The sequence below is a fragment of the Narcine bancroftii genome, chromosome 7 (assembly GCF_036971445.1).
Source record: "Narcine bancroftii isolate sNarBan1 chromosome 7, sNarBan1.hap1, whole genome shotgun sequence".
Lineage (NCBI taxonomy): Eukaryota > Metazoa > Chordata > Chondrichthyes > Torpediniformes > Narcinidae > Narcine > Narcine bancroftii.
In genome coordinates this window covers 331623-353630 of record NC_091475.1, presented here as the reverse complement: position 1 = coordinate 353630, position 22008 = coordinate 331623, and the positions used below count along the sequence as shown (strand labels likewise).

At 39.8% G+C, this 22008-nt stretch overlaps 1 protein-coding gene across 3 annotated transcripts in view; it reads left to right on the top strand.

Annotated features, from left to right (window-relative positions):
* The window catches only part of gdap2 (ganglioside induced differentiation associated protein 2), a 51624-nt gene extending 29977 nt beyond the window's left edge, over positions 1-21647 (top strand). Inside the window, exons 10-14 of one of the 3 annotated variants that reach the window (XM_069888388.1) lie at positions 1414-1553; positions 6593-6647; positions 10390-10533; positions 15969-16070; positions 17464-21647. In XM_069888388.1, the coding sequence (XP_069744489.1) occupies positions 1414-1553; positions 6593-6647; positions 10390-10533; positions 15969-16022 (393 nt within the window). In that variant the 3' untranslated portion in view covers positions 16023-16070; positions 17464-21647. Of the gene's footprint in view, positions 1-1413; positions 1554-6592; positions 6648-10389; positions 10534-15968; positions 16071-17463 lie in introns of those variants that run through there. The other 2 variants (XM_069888389.1, XM_069888390.1) reach the window with 2 other exon arrangements.
* Positions 21648-22008: the final 361 nt, after the last annotated feature.

Sequence of the window (22008 nt, the reverse complement as noted above, 5' to 3'; positions counted from 1 at the left end):
AGTCAACATTTCTGGTCTGGACCCATCAAGCGAAGAGGGTGATATTATGTTTATGAAGTGGGGAAAAATGCAGGAGGAGGGGTCCAGAGTTGGGAGGCTATAGGACAGGAGGTGTAAGAGGTGGAGAAAGCACTAGGAAAGGGGGAGGGAAGAAATGTTAGAGAGAGGTGGGGGGGGGGGTAGTAAGTATAGGAGTGGGTAAGGAAAAGATGGAAACAAATATTGTTGTTAACTAAAATGCTGTGAAGAAGGGATATGCTGCATGGATGGTCAAGATTGAAAATGGTTACTGGAGCATTTGCATTTAGAAAATATTGTGAAGCATCTTCTTTGGCTTGGCTTCGCGGACGAAGATTTATGGAGGGGTTAAAAGTCCACGTCAGCTGCAGGCTCGTTTGTGGCTGACAAGTCCGATGCGGGACAGGCAGACACGGTTGCAGCGGCTGCAGGGGAAAATTGGTTGGTTGGGGTTGGGTGTTGGGTTTTTCCTCCTTTGCCTTTTGTCAGTGAGGTGGGCTCTGCGGTCTTCTTCAAAGGAGGTTGCTGCCCGCCAAACTGTGAGGCGCCAAGATGCACGGTTTGAGGCGAGATCAGCCCACTGGCGGTGGTCAATGTGGCAGGCACCAAGAGATTTCTTTAGGCAGTCCTTGTACCTTTTCTTTGGTGCACCTCTGTCACGGTGGCCAGTGGAGAGCTCGCCATATAACACGATCTTGGGAAGGCGATGGTCCTCCATTCTGGAGACGTGACCCACCCAGCGCAGCTGGATCTTCAGCAGCGTGGACTCGATGCTGTCGACCTCTGCCATCTCGAGTACTTCGACGTTAGGGATGAAAGCGCTCCAATGGATGTTGAGGATGGAGCGGAGACAATGCTGGTGGAAGCGTTCTAGGAGCCGTAGGTGATGCCGGTAGAGGATTATTTTCAAAAATGTGTGTCATTTTCATGTATGCTGTTTTTTTAAGTCCTAAAATACCTGCCAGTAGAAACAACCTCTTTGTATGGCAGTAAATGCAGACCATTGAGGAGTTCAGAATTTCAAGGCCTTGCAATCACAATAACTTGGGATGACTTCTCAGTCCAATGATTTCTTCTTTGAACGTAGCTTGAAAATGTATATGGTACTTAAAATAGCTATCAGCTTCCTGGGTGAATGGCTGAGATGAGTCACGTAGCATCAGTGGGACTCCATTTTACCGCACAAGTGTAGCAACATTATAGTTTGTTATTTGCTATATTGTTACTGGTCACTTCCATCTTGATCTGTCATTCATTATCGATTAAATTTTCAAACTGGTTCATACGACTGGATAAAGTGAAATGATGCATGTGATTTCCAGAGAGGTAGGAGTAAAGAAAATAAATGCAGTAAAAAGATAAAACATCATTTATAATACTGTTAATTTTCTTCAGGCACTTTTATATTTCATTCACATTATGGACCACATTGCTGTAAGGGAGTTTGTCATGGTGTACTTTCATACTCTGACCAGAGACCACAATCATCCTGATTCAGATTTCCTCAAGAAGTTGTATGACATAGTTGATGTAAAGTAAGTCTTGCCATTTTACAAATGTTCCTAATTCATACAATAAATATGATTGATTACATGATGATAATCAAACCACACAATGTTTTTTTTTGTTCAGATCAGATGAGAAGTTGCTATTAAGTGTAGTTGTCAATTGTTCAATGTTAATGAACCACTTAACTATGAAGCCAGTTAAGAGTTAATAAAACAGCTAGAGAAATAAAAGCTGCAGATGTTGGAATATTGAGCAATCAAAGAATTAATGGAACAACTCAGCAGGTTAGACTGCATCCATGGGTAGAAATGATCAGTCAACATTTCTGGTCTGGACCCATCAAGCGAAGAGGGTGATATTATGTTTATGAAGTGGGAAAAATGCAGGAGGAGGGGTCCAGAGTTGGGAGGCTATAGGACAGGAGGTGTAAGAGGTGGAGAAAGCACTAGGAAAGGGGGAGGGAAGAAATGTTAGAGAGAGGTGGGGGGGGTAGTAAGTATAGGAGTGGGTAAGGAAAAGATGGAAACAAATATTGTTGTTAACTAAAATGCTGTGAAGAAGGAATATGCTGCATGGATGGTCAAGATTGAAAATGGTTACTGGAGCTGGTTAAGGTGAGTTTGAAGTCTGATGTTGGCTACACCAAGTAAGAACAGCAGTTTTCACCTCCTAAAGAGCATTGGTGAACCAGATTTTGTGTAATAACCTGGTATTTTCATGGTTACCATCACAGAAAACTAGCCATTCTAAAACATTCTGGGTTTATTAAATGACTTCATGGGATTTTGTCATGTCTATTAACCAGTTGTCCAGAGGTCTAGCTTACAGTTCAGAAGCATAACCCCTCTGCTACATTCCACTTTGCTCCACTTTGCATGAACATGCATCATGAGAATCTGCTAATACCAATTCTGATATCTATGGAAAATCTAGAAGATTTTTATCATTCATAAAACACTGGTGCCCATAGCACAATAACAATTCCAAAAAAAAATGCTCAAAGAACTCCAGTGCAGCAACATCAGTGGGACGTAATACCATGTCAAAGTTTCAGTTTTGGGACAATTTATCAGAAATGAAATAGTTTCACTGTCACCTTGTATGTAAACTTAGTTGCATTCCTGACCCCCAATGCTCTCTTCTCTATCCTGACTGGCCACACACCCATCTGATACTCTGAACCCTGGCTCCAGCCACAAAGTTACCCAGGTTCTTAACCCCTTAGTATTCCTGATCCTGACCTCAAGAGTACATGAATCGGTGAGTAACATGGACAAAGTGCCTCTAATTGTCACATATTAAAATAGTTACCTTGACAACTTTAATCTGTACCGTATTGCAGAAGTTCTCTCTGTTCTCTCCACCTCTCTCTTAAACTTAATACTTGCATTTTCCATTTCTGAGATACAGTCCCGACACATCAGCTCTCCTTGCCTATTTATCTTACTCGACCTTCTGAGTGCTTTCTGCTTTTGCAACAAAATGTTCATTTTGGGAGTTGAGTAGAGGTAATGTTTAAGGAGGATATTTAAATAAAAGAGATAAATGTAAAAGTGGTGTTTAGGAATTCGAGACAGTTCAAAGTATAGTGGCCATTGGGAAGAAAAAATGGGAAATTGTCTCCAGCCACCTCCACAAAGAAGCAATCCTGGAGAGGAGATTACAAAATCAGGGAAGATGAGACCTTAAAAGTATTTGAACATAAAGTGGGAATTTAAAATCTGAGGTGTGCCAGAGGAACCAGAACCTAGTGCAGGTGACCAAGCAAATTGCAATACGTAGGAGGATTGAATGCTGTCTACAACACTGCAGTGATTTGAAATTTTTAAATGATTTAAGATTCAAGTTATAAAACAGGGTTGTATGATATGAAATTTCTTTTTGCCAACTGCAAGGAGACACATTTGCCACTGGCAGGAATTGCCTAAATGCCTCTTACAGTCAGAGAGAGAAGCAAAAGTGAGTCGTTTCCCCCCCCCCCAGAGTCACTGAGTGTCTATAGATTTGCCTCCAGCCCTTCCGCGGCCACAGAATCCAGACCAAGCCATTGGCCACCTGAGCTCCAGATCTAAACCTCCGACATGGTCAGGATCCCTTCAGCGCCGTTCCGTGGCCACAGAGTCCAGACCAAGCCACTGGCCACCCGAGCTCCAGATCTAAACCTCCGACCATATAACCATATAACTGTTTACGGTGTGGAAACAGGCCATGTCGGCCCCTCAAGTCCATGCCGGTTCACTTGAACAACTCCACTAGCTTCCCCCTCCTGTTCTCCGCCCATAACCCTCCAACCCCTCACATCCATGTACACAACCAACCTTCTCTTAAATGACAGAAGGGACCCTGCCATAACTATCTCTTTTGGAAGATCATTCCATTCTACCACCAGTCTCTGAGTGAAAAAGCATCCTTTAATATTTCACCTAAAGTTTTGCCCCTTTACCCTTAGCTTATGCCCTCTTGTTCCAACCTCCCCTGCGCTCAGGGGAAAGAGTCTATTTACGTCTACTCTATCTATTCCCTTCATAATTTTAAATACCTCTATCAAATCCCCTCTCAGCCATCTACATTCCAATGAATAAAGTCCCTGTCTCCTTAATCTTTCTCTGTAATCTAGATGCTGTAAGCCAGGCAACATCCTTGTAAATTTTCTCTGCACGCTCTCCACCTTATCTATATCCTTTCTATAATTTGGAGACCAGAACTGAACACAATTATAGTCTCTAATTGCTGGTCTAATGGAGAGGTGATCAAAGTACAATACAAATTCATGGTCAGGATTCCTTCAGTGCCCTTCTGTGGACACAGAATCCAGACCAAACCATTGGCCACCCGAGCTCCAAATCTAAACCTCCAATAGGGTCAGGATCCCTTCAGCGCCCTTCCGTGGCCACAGAGTCCAGACCAAACCATTGGCCACCCGAGCTCCAGATCTAAACCTCCGATATGATCAGGATCCCTTCAGCGTCCTCTGCACCTCCTCTCATCCCGGTTCCAATACCTGTTTCCCCTCCAGCCAGTTCAAGCCAGTCTCCAGCAGCCCGCAGCTTCCACAGGTTCCTCACCTCAAGTCATCGGCAGTCCACCGCGTGCACTGGTCCCTCAGCCACAGAGCCCCCTCACTGTTTTGCTGCCTTGGTCACTGTCCTGTGGGTTGAGGGGCATCAGAATAACTGAGTATGAAATGGAAAATGATGCAGAGGATTCTTTCGGTATCAGAAGGCTTGTGATAAGGGTGAAAGCAGCTGATATTTTGAAATTGCCAAAAAAGCTTATCAGCTTGAATATACCACAAGACATCGGGGCAGAAATAGGCTATTCAGCCCATCAAGTCTTCCCTGCCATTTAATCTTGAGCTGATCCATTATCCTGCTCAGCTTGACCTTCTCATAACATAGAAGACTGGAAGGTCAAGGATATTGAACATGACATTGTCAACAGTTGAAACTCCTATAGATGATTGATTAGAGGCATGGAATTATTGAAGATAACGAGGTTTTGATACCTTTTTTGCTATTGTAACAAGGAAGGCTATGAGCTCATTTGTATTTGAATGGAGAAGAAGTGATGGCTGTCTGTCTGGGAGGGACATATCAAGGGGAAGAAAGGAGATTATTAGGATGGATACTTGGAAACGGAAAGAAAATCCATGGATAGGGATACTTCCCCAATGATCAGATAAATATGGAAGCAAACAAAGCCGTCCTTCTGAGATAAAGAAATATTGGATGAGGATTAGTGTGAGCGACCACATCAGAGAGATCAAAGTTGCTTCATTGCCATGGTTACAATCACAGCTGATATAACTTTTATTGCTCATTAAGGCTTTCTCGTTACTACGACAAAGATTAGACACATTGACAGGATGTCCTGTGATAGACAGACATGGATTTTGGGAGTTGATCACATGCTGAGGACCTTTGGCAAAAGACGAATTGAAAATAGAGTAGATTATAGGACTGAAGTGAAGCTGTATATCATAATAATATTTCAGTTGAATTTAAATTAAATAGTTCCACAGATTGTGCAATGTTTGATTTTGATTTGTTCCCTTTGCCTTTTATTTTATTGTACTTTTTTCACTGAGGAATTGGTGAAACATAAATCACCACCAGACTTATCAGGATTTTTCTTCAGTCTGCAGAAAGGAATGTTAAGTTAAGCATGTATACTGGGCTCTATCATTTATAGCCATAGCTCAAAAGTGTCGTCCGAGATTAGTTTGTTTCAAGATCAGATTCACATAATGAAGTTTTGATACTAAGGGTTAGAAATAATTCAGCTGTCAACTCATTTAAAGTATTTTTGCCCAAAGGGCATTAAATTTAATTTAAAAGAATTATCTGGAGAATCTAAAGGGATTTGAAATAATTTTGTACTGTAATATTGTAAGGAACCTGCCCCTCTTTTTATGGCCTTTTATGAACCGCCTCCTCCACCCACCAAAAGGCCATTTCAAATTCTGTGCTGAAGGTTCACACTGACCACTAATAAAGTAACGTGTCAGTCTAGCTAATGATTATAGTAACATCGATTTCTTTCTCACTCATTGATGTGTTTTTTTTTCATATTTATCTTCTGGTATTCTTCATCTTGGAATTTTAATGTGAAATAAGAATGAGGCTGTCAAAAGGAAAACCAACTTCCATTTCATATTTGGAGCATGCAAAACTTTTTGTAGCTATTAAAAGTACTTTTGTGGTGTAGTCACTTCAATAAATAAAATGAATATGGGAGCCTTTTTGTATACAGCGAGCTGCTACAATATCTACATGATCATGTCAGATCATTAGTTTGTTCAGTGGAGAATAAATTTTGTCTATGACATCAAAAATAATGTTGGCTTTTTTTCAAATTAATGTAATAGAATTATTTATATATTTGGAGGATGTTTTATAGAAGAAACAGACCTAGCTGTATTGTTTATGACATTATTTTTTGTGGTGAATTCTCAGTCATAGTTAATTTTCTCTTGCAAGGTAGTCTGCATAGGAACAAGATGACACAAGATGGTGATAGTGGAAGCTTCTTAAATTTTTTTTGCTTTTTTTTTCCCCCTTTTCAGATACAAAAAAAATATGAAGGCGTTTTACTTTGTGCATCCAACATTTCGGTCCAAGGTAAGAGATTTATACAATGGGCTTGATGTATCTCTCAGTACAGTATTATTGATAAATTAGGAAGTACCAGTGATGGTTTTGAAAGCTATGAACTCACAATGAGCAGGAACTAAGCTTTGCATTTTGCATTTGTTTTGGTAAGACATCAATTCTAGGCTCAAGCTGCATTCTTATTTGGTCATTGTTAATCATTAATATCTCAAACATGAATGTTATTTTTCACTATGTTACGCTACTGGCAAGTAGTGTTTTTGCTCTGTCCAAAGTGCCCTTAATAAGGTGGTGATAGTGAGATACCGTTTTAATATTTCTAGCGAAAGAACTCAAAGGATAATGCTAGGTAGGGAGTTCCACGATATGGATGGGAAAATACGAATGTAGTGTGTGGCTTTGAGGTGTGTCTGCAGTTACTGTTCTGATGTGCCTGTCACTCTCACCATGTGAAGGTGTGGGTTTGGAAGGTGCTATTATTTGTTGTTAGGTAGTCAAGGCATTTTGTTTATAGCAGCCAACACAGTTAGGTACCACATTGATGAGCTATGTGTATTTAGAGTAGGTTTAAACAAGCAGCCTGCTTTGATCTGGATGGTGTCAAGCTTCTTGACTGTTGTTGGAACTGTTCCCACTCAGGCAAATGTCTCATTGTGCTTCTGATATCCACCTTGCAGGTGATGGAAATGATTTGGGGTGTTCAGAAATACGTTGCTCACCAGAGGATATCCATAGGTAGTTAGGTAGTTGGTCCATTTTAGTACCTGGTCAAGTTCACCCCAAGATATTGATAATGGAGTCATTGGATGTCATCATTAAGATAGACTCTCTCTTTGGAGATGGTCATTACCCAATATATGTGGCATTTTAAATGACATTGTTATCACCAGTATATTCATACTTTTAAGATTCTGTTTTCACTGAACTGAATTAAGATATATTATATACAAATTGGAGCAAGAATATTTAATCACCAGTGATCCTATAATCCTTGGTTTACATACTTTCACTTTTACGTATTGATCAAGTGGTTAACGACTTTAAATCGACTAATCTAATTAAAAAGTTACCAGATTTAGAAGCATTACTGGCCATTACAGACACCAATCATAAATTTAAATGTAGACTTACAGCATGGTAACAGGCCATTTCGGCCCACAAACCCATGCTGCCCAATTTACACCCAATTAACCTACAATCCCGTACATTTTGAACAGTGGGAGGAAACTGGAGCCTCCGGGGAAAACCCACACAGACACGGGGAGAACGTACAAACTCCTTACAGACTGCGCAGAATTCGAACCCAGGGCCCTATCGCTGGTGCGTTGCATTAACCACTACACTAAACATACCATCCAGTTGTGTCCTAGAGGTTAGTCTAATTTGTTCCCTTCTCATTCCAAAACTTCATTACACCCTGGTAAGTTTGCGTCATATGTGATGTATTGTTACAGAAGGGCAGTGTGGCTTTCCATTCACATGCATTTTCTAAAAGAACACCATACCTGATAATCAAAATTTACTTTCATTCAGCCATTTTCTTTTTCAGTCTTTTTATTAATCATGTTATACTAAGCAATACATGAGGAGAATAGGAGTACATAATCAAGAAGGAAAAAAAATCACTATATGACAGCATATGATAATAACCCATTGCATTACACCAAAATTAACAAATATGTTTTCATCTCAAATTGAAATCTTCAAAAATAAGAAAAAGAATTTTATTATATAAAACCTCACCTAATCTAATATTTTAAAAAATGGGCAGCCTATCCTGAGAATTTATTAATAAAAATTAATCATCTAGTCTTCACCAACAAAGAGAAAAGAAATAAAATTAAATATAGTCCTTAAATATAGTCTTAAATATAATTCTACTAAGTCATGTGGAAATAATTTATAAAAGGTCACTAAGTCTCTTCAAATTTAACAGGAGTGTCAAATGCACGACTCCTAACTTTCTCTAAACTTAAACATGATATAATTTGAGAGAACCATTGAGTCAAAGTAGATGGATTAGAATCTTTCCATGTAAATAAGATAGTTCTTCTAGCGAACAATGTAGAAAAGGCTACAACCTGATATGTGGAAGTGGGAACTCGTCCCACTTCAGGAACTATAATTCCATAAAGAGCAGTCAATTTATCCCAATCTCAATGACACAATGGGAATCTAAAGCCTTTATTTGCAGGTGTTAAAGGTTTTCACTCAAAAAACCATATTGGAAGTCGTTAGTCTTTCTCTCATAATAATTTTTATTGTGTCAATAAAATTGAAGTTCTTAAACTTTGTTTCTCTTCATCTCTACTACTCATTCTTTTGTTCCAGTTATATTTTTACCTTTTGAAATGGAATCCAACCTATCTTTGCTTCACTCTGTTCTATCTTTTGAATAAATGGATGACCTGTCCAACCATCTTTTGGAACATTCAGAAGATTCCAAAAGCTTAGAATTGCTCAAAAGCTATGTTTCATTTGAAATAAATCACTACTGGAAATACTCAATAGGATAAGCAGTATCGTTTGAGAGAGAAGCAGTTAATATTGCAGGTCCATTGGCTTCAAACATTTGCATCTCTTGGAAGTAAAGCGCAACTGATCTGAGATTCAACATTTTTTATTGTCATATAATAGTACAGAACATGTAATATTACATGAAATTGCCTTCTGCCTGGTATAAGGTGACAAAGAGTACCCCTTACAGAACAAGAAAGAGAGAAGCAAAAGTGAGTCCTTTTGGAGTCACTGTGTGTCCGTGGATTTGTGCACAGCGCTCCTGCAGCCTCAAAGACTGTTCGATCCATCGACAACCTGAGCTCCAGATCTAAACCTCCAACAGGATCAGGAAGTCTTCAGTGCCAAGACCCTTCAGGAACTCCTCTTGCCCTTAATTCTGGTTCCCAGAGCCAGTCTCCTGCAACCTGCACCCTATCCAAGTCAGATGCAACCTGTGTGGGTCCTTCAGTCACTGAGCCCCTCGTTGGTCTGCCACCATGGTCACTGTCCTGTAGGGTTGTCTTCTCTGCTTCCCCTTCTCAACGGAGGGTGATATCCCCGTTTCTGGTGCCCAGTGCCGATCTCCTGCTCCTCGGAGTCTCCAACCCCTCATGGCAGCTGCCAAGCTCAAATGTCGCCATCTTGGGCACAGACTTGTGGTTACAGGATTTTGGTTTCAGAACACCGTCGCCTCCTTAAGCAGGTAGGTTAATGCCTGTACAGCGTTGCCAGCATTAGGTCCGGGCAGATGAACCCTTCAGAGCAGCACTGTGTCTGTTCTCCGCTCTCCCAGGTCCATACTAGCAGCGTCACCAATTTTTCCTAATGTACTCCGTATTTCCAGAATTTTCTCTTTTATTTCACATTTCCACTATCTCCAGTATTTTGCTTTTATGTTAGTATTCAGTAATTTGTGGTCTAAATGTGGGAAATTTTATGGCTTGAGTAAAATAAGGTCAGTGTCACTTTTAAAGTAAGTGGCAAAACAATAAGGATTGCCAATAGCAAGCACACGTTATAATGTATTCTAAGAAGATTAATGGGAAACTACTCATTTCCACCACTAAATAGCATGCATTGTGTAGCACTTCGGCAGGCAGGTCTTTGAGGGTCCATGATAGCACCACAGAATACTGTGGTGTTACTACTGATCATTTTTGGCTAATTGCTAATTTGATTAAAATATCGTGAAAGGAAATTTTGGAGTTACAAAACTCGTGGTTTATTTTCCAATATATTTCTGTTTCCCCAGATGATGACCTGGATGTTCACAACATTTTCTGTCTCGGGATTAAAGGACAAAGTACATTATGTTGAGACCCTCGCTCAGTTGTTTGCTCTTATTTCTCCAGAGCAGATTGACATTCCTCCTTTTGTGCTGGAGTATGATGCGAGGGTAAATCAACATATTTCTTTGTTTAAACTTTCTTCATGAAAATATCGCATTGTATTTCAGTCTAAAGTATCATAAATGTATTTATTTGTAATTGGCGAGAACATTGCAGCAGTTTTGGATTCTACGATGTGACTCCTAAACCTTTAGCAAATTTTGTCTTGAAGACTTCTGTGCTTTCTTCCCATCAGATATGTGATTGTAACGTTAATTAAATAGGAGACTTTTTTTGTACTTTTTGTAAATAGCTAGTCAAAATAACATGACGACAAAGTGCAAGACACAAAAGTGCTTGGCAGATCATGAGGAAATAAAGGGTAGCCAATGTATCAGGCCTGAACCTATCATCAAGATATGAGGGAAAAGAAGGCAGGCATCTGCATAAAAAGGTGGGAGACTTTTGCACAGGTGGGTGAAGACAATGGGAATTGTGTTCTGGTTGGAGGGGCCAGGGCAGATGTGTGAAAAATAGAGGAGTACATGGCAGTAGTGGGAAAGCAATATTTTTGAAGAAGGCAGATATCTCAGATCCTCTGCAATGGCAGATCTCAACCTGGGAACAGATCTGAAATTGAGAGGAATAGAATCCTTATAGGGCATAGGGAGTGAAGAGGTGTGGTTGAGGTAACTGTGATTTTGTAGGTTTCTAGAAAATATCTGTAGAGAGATGGAGACAGAGCAATTGAGAAAGGAGAGGGTGTTGCCAGAGATGGACCAAGTGAACTTGAGGTTGGGATGAAAGTTAGCAGCCATGTGGATAAAGTTGTCAAGTTGTCATAGGTGCAGGAGGCAGGACCAACGGAGTCGTTAATGTAGCGGAGGAAGAGTTGATGAGCCTTGATGAAGGGCTCAGGCCCGAAACATTTGTTGGCCTTCACTTCCTGTAGGTACTGTTTGACCTGCTGAGTTTCTTCAGCACTTTCATGTGTTGCACTACAATCACAGGGTCCTGTTTAATTGTTGAATATGAAGGATTCAATTCTAATAAACAAACCTGGGATAGATAATTGACCATATTATTGAAGTAATTCATTGTTGCTTATGCCAATTTTGTGAAAACTTTCCATAAGCTAACTTGCTGGACCTTCCCACTTCATCCACCTCCCATCCTGATTTATACTAGCTCCTCTTTGTCATATGTGTATTAACAGTTTGTAGCAGACTAAAGTGAGAAATGGTCAAGGGAGGGTATCTGAGAAATATGCATAATGAAATTATTGAGGTGTATAGGCACATTACACTTCATTACCGATAAATAAGGAAGTAGTCTGCCCAATCAGCTGACTCTGTTTAGTTTGTGTACATGTCCAGCACAGTGTCTGTAATGACACATCTATTCTTCCTCCTGCCACCCTGCTCTGAGAATAAGTCAAGCAATATATAGAGGTACCAATGAGAGAGGATACGATACTTGATCTCCCATTAGGGAACCAGTCAGGTCAGGTGACAGAAATATGTGTCAGTGTCCAGTGACCATAATGTCAGTAGTTTTAAGTTAATTATGGACAAGGATGGGTCTGGAGCTCGAGTTGAGATTCTAAATTGGTGAAAGGCCAATTTTGTGGAAATGAGAAAGGATCTAGGAAGAGTGGATTGGGATCAGTTGTTTTCTGGCAAGGACCTGTTCAGTAAGTGGATGGCCTTTCGGAAGTGAAATTTTGAGAGTGTAATGTTTGCATGTTCCTGTCAGGATTAAAGGCAAAGTTAACAGGCAGAGGGAACCTTGGTTTACAAGGGAGATTGGTGATCTGGTTAAGAAGAAAAGAGAGGTGTACAGCCGGTATAAGCAACAAGGAGAAAATGAGATACTAGAAAAGTATAGAAAATGTAAGAAAATATTTAAGGAAATCAGGAAGCCAAAAAGAAGACATGAGGTTGCTTTGGCAAATAATGTGAAGGTAAACATGAAGGGTATATAAAAAGGACAGTAAGGGACAAAATTGGTCCCTTAGAAGATCAGAGTGGTTGTCTATGTGGGGAGATCTTAAGCAGTTTTTTTGCATCTGTATTTACTCAGGAAACAGGCAATAGTGCACAAGGGAAACAAGCAGAAGGGGCATGGAATGTATAGAGATTAAAGAGGAAGGTGCTTGCTGCCTTACAGCGAATAAAGGTAGATAAATCCCCCGAGCCTGATATGATGTTCCTTTGGACCTTGAGGGAGACTAGTGTAGAAATTGCAGGGGCCCTGGAAGAAATATTTAAAATGTCTTTAGCCATGGGTGAGGTGACGGAGGATTAGAGAGTAGTTCATGTTGTTCTGCTGTTTAAAAAGGCTCCAAAAAATAAACAGGGAAAATACAGGCTACTGAGTCAGTAGTGGGTAAATTATTGGTGGGGGGGATGGTATTCTGGACAACTAAGGGCTGATTAAGGACAGTCAGCATGGCTTGTGTGGTAGGTCATGTTTAACAAATCTTGTAGAGTTTTTCGAGGAGGTTACCAAAAAGGTAAATGAAGGAAAGGCTGTGGATGTTATCTACATGGACTTTAGTAAAGCCTTTGACAAGACCCCACATAGGAGGTTAGTTCAGAAGGTTGAGACACTAGGTATCCACAGAGAGGTTGTAAAATGGATTTAAAATTGGCTGAATGGGAGTGGTAGTGGATGATGGCTTCTCAGACTGGAGGCCTGCGATTAGCAATGTGCCTCAGGGATCGGTATTGGGATTATTGTTGTTTACTGTCTATATCGATGATCTGGATGATAATGTGGATGATAATAGGTTTGCTGATGACACCAAGATTGGAGGCGTCGTGGACAACGAGGAAGGCTTTCAGAGGGATCTGGACCAGCTTGTAAAATGGGCTAGAAAATGACAGATGGAATTCAATGCAGACAAGTGTGAGATGATGCATTTTGGAAGGACAAACCAAGGTATTCATTGGTGAAGTCAAATTTGGAGTATTGTGTGCAGTTCTGGTCACCAAACTACAGGAAGGATATCAGTAAGATTGAAAGAGTGTAGAGAAGATTTACTAGGATGTTGCTGGGTCTTCAGGAGTTGAGTTACAGGGAAAGATTAAACAGGTTAGGACTTTATTCCTTGGAGCGAAGAAGAATGAGGGGAGATTTGAAAGAGGTTTACAAAATGATGAGAGGTATAGACAGAGTAAATGCGATTAGCTCTTTCCATTTAGATTTGGAGAGATAAATACGAGATCACGTGGCTTTCGAGTGAAAGGGGGAAGGTTTAGGGGACACTCAGTGGTGGGAGTGTGGAACGAGCTGCCATCCGACGTGGTAAATAAGGTCTCACTCTTAAGTGTTAAGAATAAATTGTATAGATACATGGATGGGAAAGATCTGGAGGGTTATGGACAGGGTGCAGATCAATGGAACTAGCAGAATAATATTTTGGCACAGACTAGAAGGGCTGAATGGCCTGTTTTTCATGCTGTAGTCTTCTATGGTTCTATTCAAATATGCCTGATAGATTGAATTTTATTAAGCTTTAGGGATCAGTCAGAAGACATTCCATTGAATAAGGATAATCTATTTATGAGGATGGAATTGCTCCATTTTACCATAACAGTAATAATAATATCTTCATTTTGACCAGTTTGAAGATCAATGGGAAAAGTTTGTGGGAAAACATGAGAGGAAACTTCTTAACACAGCGAGTGGTGGGAGTGTGGAATGAGTTGCCAGCTGAAGTGGTGAATGCGGGCTCAATTTTAGGATGGGAAAGGTATGAAGGGCTACTGATTGGGTGCAGGTCAGTGGAACTAGGCAAAGAAAATGGTTCGGCACAGACTAGAAGGGCTGAAGGGGGCTGTTTCTCTGCTGTAATGTTTTATAGTAAGTGGAAGACATTTAAACATAGTGTTTGTATGTTCCTGGGGGAAATGTTAAATGTTTTGTTTCATCAGTATTCGCTCAGAAAATGGGCACGGAATTATGGGAAGTGAGGAAAACAAGCAGCGAGGTCATGGAACCTACACAGATTAAAGAGGAAGAGGTGTTCGCTGTCTTAAAGCAAATAAGGGTGGATAAATCCCCAGGGCCTGACAGATATTCCCTCAAACCTTGAGGGAGACTAGAATAGAAATTGCAGGGGCTCTGCCAGAAATATTTAAAATGTTCTTAGTCACGGGTGTGGTGCCAGAAGATTGGAGGGTAGCTCGCGTTGTTCTGTTGTTTAAAAAATGTTTCAAAAGTAACCCAGTGAGCCTGCCGTCAGTAGTAGGTAAATTATTGGAAGCTGTTCTAAGAGATTGGATATACAAGTATTTTGAGAGCCAGGGACTGATTAGGAATAATTAACATGGCTTTGTGCATGTTAGGTTGTGTTTAACCAATCTTATAAAGTTTTTCGAGGAGGTTATCAGGAAAGTTGATGAAGGAAAGGCGGTGAATGTTGTCTATGTGGACTTTTTAGTAAGACCTTTGACAAGATCCCACAGGGGAGGTTAGTCAAGATGGTCCAGGTGCTAGGTATTCATGGTGAAGTAATGAACTGGATTTGACAATGGCTAGATGGGAGAAGTAGTGGTGATTGTTTCTCAAACTGGAAGCCTGTGACTAATGATGTGCCTCAGGGATCAGTGCTGGGACCATTGTTATTTGTCATCTATAATCAATGATCTGGATGATAATGTGGGAAATTGGATCAGCAAGTTTCCTGATGACACCAAGATTGGAGGTGTTGTGGACAGCGAAGAAGGTTTTCAAAGCTTGCAGAGGGATCTGGACCCAGTTGGAAAAATGGGATGAAAATGGCAGATGGCATTTAATGCAGATAAGGCTCATTTTTATCATTTAAAAAGAATTTGGACAGGATCATGGATGGGAGAGGTATGGAGGGCTAAGGACTGGGTACAGGACAGTGCGTCTAGGCAAAAAAAAAGGTTTGGCACAGACTAGAAGGGCCGAAGGGGCCTGTTTCTATGCTGTAATGCTCTATGGTTCTAGAACAAACATTCTGGGGGGCACAGTTGGTGTAGCGGTTAGCACGATGCCTTTCAGTGCCAATTATCGGGACCAGAGTTCGAATCCTGCACTTTCTGTAGAGTTTGTATGTGTCTGCGTGGGGTTTCCCCAGGGGCTCTGGTTTCTTCCCACCTTTTGAAGCGTACCGGGGGTGTAGTTTAATTGGGTGTAAATTGGGCAGCACAGACTCGTGGGCCAAAGTGACCTGTTACATGATGTAGGTCTAAATTTTTACAAATTAATTTTAATTTAAATTGAAAGAAATTTAAAATTAATTTGAATTTTTAAAAAGTGTTTCATGTTGGAAACTACTTTTATATCTGCACAAAATTCCAGAGTTTGGGGGGAGGGGGTGTGGTGAGTGAGGATAGCATTGTTCCAACTATGAACTAGGTTTGCTAGATCTGGGAAGAATATTTAATGGATGCAATGTTAATTTTTTTTGTCTTTGGATGTGGATGGTTTATTTGAAATAACCGTTCTAAAGAATTGAGTTGTTTCCTAGGCTGCAGCAAGGGGAATTTATGCTACCAGATTGGCAGAAGAACATGGAACATAGAAATCTACAACCCAACAACCGCCTGGAAAACCCCTGCTGCATAACTATGTACCTATCAAATAATCTCGTATAAGATCCTATTGTACCTGCCTCCACCACACACTACTCTGTGAAAAATCTTGGTTTTCACCTCCTCCCGTACTTACTCCCAACCACCTTAAAATGATGCTCTCTTGTGTTTGTCATTTCACTCTTGAAGGAAAAAACCCCCTCAACATTCACACAATCAATGCCTCTCATCTTGTACTCTCCTACCAGGTCACCCCTCATCCTCCGTTCCTCCAAGGAGAAAATACAAGCTCACTCAGTCTGTCCTTGTAAGGCATGCTCTCCAATCCAGGCAACATCCCAGTAAATCTCCTCTGCACCTTCTCTATTATATCCATGTATTTCTGGTAATGAGGTGACCAGACTGAATGCAATATTTGAAGTGGGGTCTAACCAAGGTCTTGTATTGCTGTAACATACTTCACTGCTCTTGAACCTGATCCCACAGTTAATGAAGGCCAATACACCATATGGCTTAGTAACACGATCAACCTGTGCAGTAGCTTTGATTGTTCTATGGACACAGACTCCATGATCTCTCAGTTTGTCCACACTGCTGAGATTTCTCCCATTAATGTTACATTCTGCCTTCAAATTTGACTTCCTGAAATGAGCCACTTCACACTTTACTGGATTAAACTCTACCTGCCACTTCTTGCCCAGCTTTGCGTCCTAACCATGTCCTTTTGTAGCCTCTGGCAACCCTCCAGACTATCCACAACAGCACCCACTTCCGTGGCATTTGCAAATTTACTAACCCACCCTTCCACTTCCTCATCCAGGTCATTTCTGAAAATCACAGAGAAGGGATGTCAGACCCTGCAGAACACCACTCGTCTCCATGCAGAATACAAACCATCTGCAACCACCCTCTGCCTTCTCTGGGCAAATCATTTCTATATCCACAAAGCAAGGCTCCTTGGAATCCATGCCTCCTTGCTTTTTGAATGTGCCTTGCATGGGGAACCTTATCAAATGCGTTACTGAAATCCATGTACACCACATCCATCTCTCTTCCTTCGTCAGTGCAGTTCTATCCTCAAAGAATTCACTCCGGCTTGTGAGACATGGGGCTTCCACTGATTATGCCTCCCCCAAATGCTTGTAAATACTGTTTCTCAGGTTCTTCTGGAACAGACTCAAGTTGCCATGGGCAAAACCATAGGAAATGCTCAGCAAGTGCGGCCACATTTGTAAAATTTACTGGAAACAATTGGGTTGGGTCAATTACCTTTTTCAAAGCTCTCTCAGACTATTTGAAATACATCCTAACCTCTTGACTATAATGCTGCATGTTTGTTTCCAGATTTCCAGCAACTGCAATATTTTGCTCTGGCAGAGATGCTAAATTGGAAGAAGTTCAAATGACTCCTTCTCTACCTTTTGTTCACAGGTCAATGGACCTTACCAGTATTCGTGCCCTTCCTCTCCTGACCTCTGAAGAATAAGCATGTGTTTCTCTACGTGGCTGCACGGGAGAAGCTGGATGTTTTGAACGAGTAGATGTCTCTAGTCACGGAGCTTCTATTTCCTCAGATTTTTTGAAATATTTTTTGGAGCAGCAATCAAATAATTGTTATTTGTCATAAATTGCAATGGGACAGCAACCTTTATTTTTGAGATTCAAGATTTTACAAGGTGTCTAGTTTTATTTAAAATTAAATTTAAGGACATTTATTTTCAATTCTAATAGCTCTTCAATTATTGTTTATTAATGGACTGCCTAAAGTTATAATTAATTCCCTTTCAAGATCATGGCAATTGCTACAGGTGGAGGAGGGGACTAATAACTGCAATATAAAGGTTTCTTCCTCGACCATTCCTTTCTGATGGAATATAGTGTTTCAGTTCCTGACATCAGAAATTGGACAGTGAGTCGGTTATCTTTTGTTCTGAAAAACGATCATCTTTACCTACAGCCTATGAATATTTTCCCAATTCGTTAAGGGTGTTTGTTTTTGAAAATAGATTTGTTTTTAACAGTCGTGCGTTGTGTGCCAATATTGGCTGCTAAATGAGGTCAACATTAGTCAAGCATTTCAGATGCAGTAGAACAACCCTACACATTGGAGTTAAAGAAGTAATTAATTTGTCTCATTCCAAAGGCACTTAATGAGGCTTAGGAATCTTATTTTTGTATTTCATTGGGTGAACAGCCTTTGAGAAAAGGAGTTTTGTTCTTGATTATGTTCTAAAGGTTACGTTAGAAAGTCTCATTTTAATGCAGTTGTTCCACAAATATTTTTATTTCAGGAGTGATGGGCATGGGGCTTTTCACATCTTGTTGTGGATGGATTGGGTTTTCCAGCTTTCTCTTGTACCATCCCATGCATATCCACAATACCTCTTGCACCTCCCCCTCCTTCCTCTCCTCTCCTCTCCTCTCATCCTCCTCCCTCCACCTTTACTTTCTGTGTCTACCTGTTTCCTCACATTCCTGGCAAAGGGCTCAGGCCTGAAACATTGACTTCCTGTGGATGCTACAAAACCCGCTGAGATTCTCATGTGTTGCAGTTGTTATTTCTTGGTTTCATTTAATAGCAACTGACTTGCAAAAAAAAAATCAAAAGTCACTACCGTGGTACAGCTACTGGACAGAACTTATTATTCAATTTAAACATAATACAGAATTCCTCGTTCATATTACAGAGTTTAATCCTTCAAAGACAATAGATTGATGGAAACATGCAGCATCGAACTGGTCCTTGTGGCTCACTTCATCTATGTTGACCATGATACCCACCCACGCTATTTCTGTTTGGCCACATTATGCCTGCATCTCTCTGTGTCTTTCCAATGCAAATAGCTTTTTAAATACTCAATCTGCCCTGGGAAAAAGATTCTGACATGCTTTGATTAAGACCTGTTCTTGAATATTTTTCTTGAAACTGGTCAGCCAAACTGTGAAAATGTTATACGTAAAACACAAAGTCTGTCGACACCATGGTTGAAGTTAAAATAAAAACACACAAAGCTGGAGAAACTCAGCAGGTCAAATAGTGTCTTTTGTATAGCAAAGGTAAAAATACAGAACCAATGTTTTATCATGTGAACAAGCTTAATTTCTTTTCTATTTCACTGGTAGAGTTAAGCCCAGTTCCATCCACTGGTTGTAACGTCCTGTGTCTTATTTATTGGGAGAGGGACCATCTTTAATGAACTTGATACCCAATTAATTTGTGTAGTTCTTTATTTTTTGCTATCACTCAACATAGGAGTTTCTTTTAATGGTACAAACAGTAGAATAGATGATACCAGGGTTATCTTGTGCAACAATTCATATTTTGGGTTGGATAAAAGTTCCAAACTTCAAAAGTGTAATTGTTTTGAGCATTAAGACATTTCTCTCCTATTTTTCCCTCGTCTTCAGAAGTGCAGATCTCTCCCCTGCATATGATTTTTGTTTCAACCATTACAGAAGTAATCTTTGCACTCAGTTTGGAGCATTTACTACATGCACATTTTTATTTATAATTTGAACCTTTTGACTAATACATTTATTGTAATCTTTTCATATTTTGCCTCAACTCCACGCCACCTCACAAAGCAATCTCATCAATCCAGTTCTCCCACTATTACCTTCCACTGCATTTTCTCACACCCTCCTGATATTCTCTGGGTATCTACTTGCAGTAGGGCTAATATACAGTAGGTAATTAATTTACCAACCAACATGCTTCAGGATGTTTGAGGAAACCTTCTCAGTGATGGGGAGAATGTACAAACTCCACGCAGACAGGTTCAAAGGTTATACTCTCGGTGGATTACTGGAGTGCCTTCACCTTGACAGGGAAATGTACAAGATACTCGCAGATAGCATCGAAAGTCAACGTACCCTTGGTTCCAGCACAAGTGTAGCACCATTAATTTTTTTTCCAAAATAGACATTTCATGAATTTGTTTTGGACATAAATAGGAATTGTTGGCTTGATGAGTGGCTTATTCGCCTTGCAGAAGCATACCGTTATAATTTAAGCTGAAGACTGCTTTCAAAGGAGAGCTAATATTTCAGAGACCATCCCAGCAGAATATTGTTGGTTTTGCATGATGATGAGCATTAGCTTTTCTGCTGAGTAAGTTTTCTCTGGCCTTTCAGAAAAATACTGGTGATTTTGATGCCAACATATAAAAAGTTCTACAATTTAACAGAACCTTTGTATCTGCTTGAGAGATGTAAATGGTGTTTGTTACTTTTGAGTTATAATAATGCAAACAAGCCCGATAGTTCAGCAAATTGAGAGAAATTAGAATGGATATTTTGGTTCTCTTACAGTTTAAAAAAAAACAACTGATCTTTCCCTTATTGAGTTATAGATCTGTATAAGAATATTCAGAATATTTATTTGTTCCTCGATACATAACATCAAAAACAAAAAAAATGCCATCTCAGAATCTTGAATCTGTTACGTTACCAGTCAGTTCGCACTCCATTTGCCTTTGGACATCATATTACCCATGTACATCATTTTGAGTAGAGCCTTGTCTTACGGAGATGATAACCAAACTTTAAAATAGTAGGAACTCCAGAATCTGACTGCTTTTTGAAAGTTTCCAACATCAGTAAAATTTTGGTAGGGAGAAGAGATTAGAAAGTCCAATGGAAATAGTATCACCAAGTGCACATTGAATTTGGTGGCATCACTGATATCTTTTTGATCACTTAGAGATTGTGGCAGGCCTTCAGAATGATACATACGTAAGTAGGAACAGGAGCAAGCCTTCTGGCCGGTCACATCTGCTCCACTGTCAAATACGATCATAGCTGATCTGGCATGGACTCAGCTCCATCCACCTGCCTTTTCCTCATAACCCTTACTTCCCCAATTATACAAAAATCTATCAAACTGTATCTTTAATGAGTTAGCCTCTTGGATTCCTTGGACAGAATTCCATAGATTCATTACTCTGGGAAAAACAGTGGCATAAATGAATGGTTGGGAACCATTTGAAATGACTCTTCCGACCCATATTTTAAGTTTATAAAAATAAAACTGAAGTAGAACAGGAAAAAAGTTCATAGTTGTGAAAATGATGCCGAAAAAGTGCAGTTTGAATTTTAAATATATTTGAATTTAAACAAGGAATTGTCCTTTGTTCTTTGACTAAATTGAAACTTTAGATTTTAATATCGTTTTACACTGCATTGTTTTAATTCTCTTCACACAGCCAGGGCTGATTCTGTTCCCTCGTCAATTATATTTGAAAGATTTTGGTCAGCTAGGTACCACGTAGAAATTCTCTGTGGGCTTCAAACAACTGAACGGGCAAACGAAATATGCCAGTGAATGATGTTGTTTCCAGGTTGTTTATAGAAGCAAAGTCATTCCTCTTAAACACACAAATTTCCTGTTGCTTTTACTTGATCATTGTAGCTGATCTTCGCACTATTCCAGCCAACGGCTGTTCACATCTGTATGTGCACATTGTGTTGATTCTGACATCATTTGTGTTAAAAACTGATTTTGCTTTATTTGCACATGTTTTTCATTTCAGTTTATCCTGAAATCTGTAAAACTGCCAAATTTGTGGCATGGAAATTTTATTTTGTGTTAATAAAAAGTAATCAATCAAGTTAAACCTTTGAATATTTTATTTAAATGGATGTTCAGTTGCTTGTGTTTATATAAAATTGTTAAATTTAATAGGGTTTAAGTGCCTTTATTTTATATAAACATTTAGAATAATGTTTATATAAAGTTTTTTTTAAAGAATCTAAATTCTAAATGGATTTTGGCTGAAACTACAAATTCATTTTTTTAAAAATCAACCAGTGTTGCTTTTCTGGGCAAATACAATCTAGGCCACTTAGATCTTTGAGTTAGTGCTCTTTAAAGTGACTTGAAGGGGAAGAAATTAAAGTTGCCACTTAGATTCTCTTATTCCGCCTTCCAGTCTAAATTGCTATATTTTCCTCATTGATCTCTAGTCAAACCATACA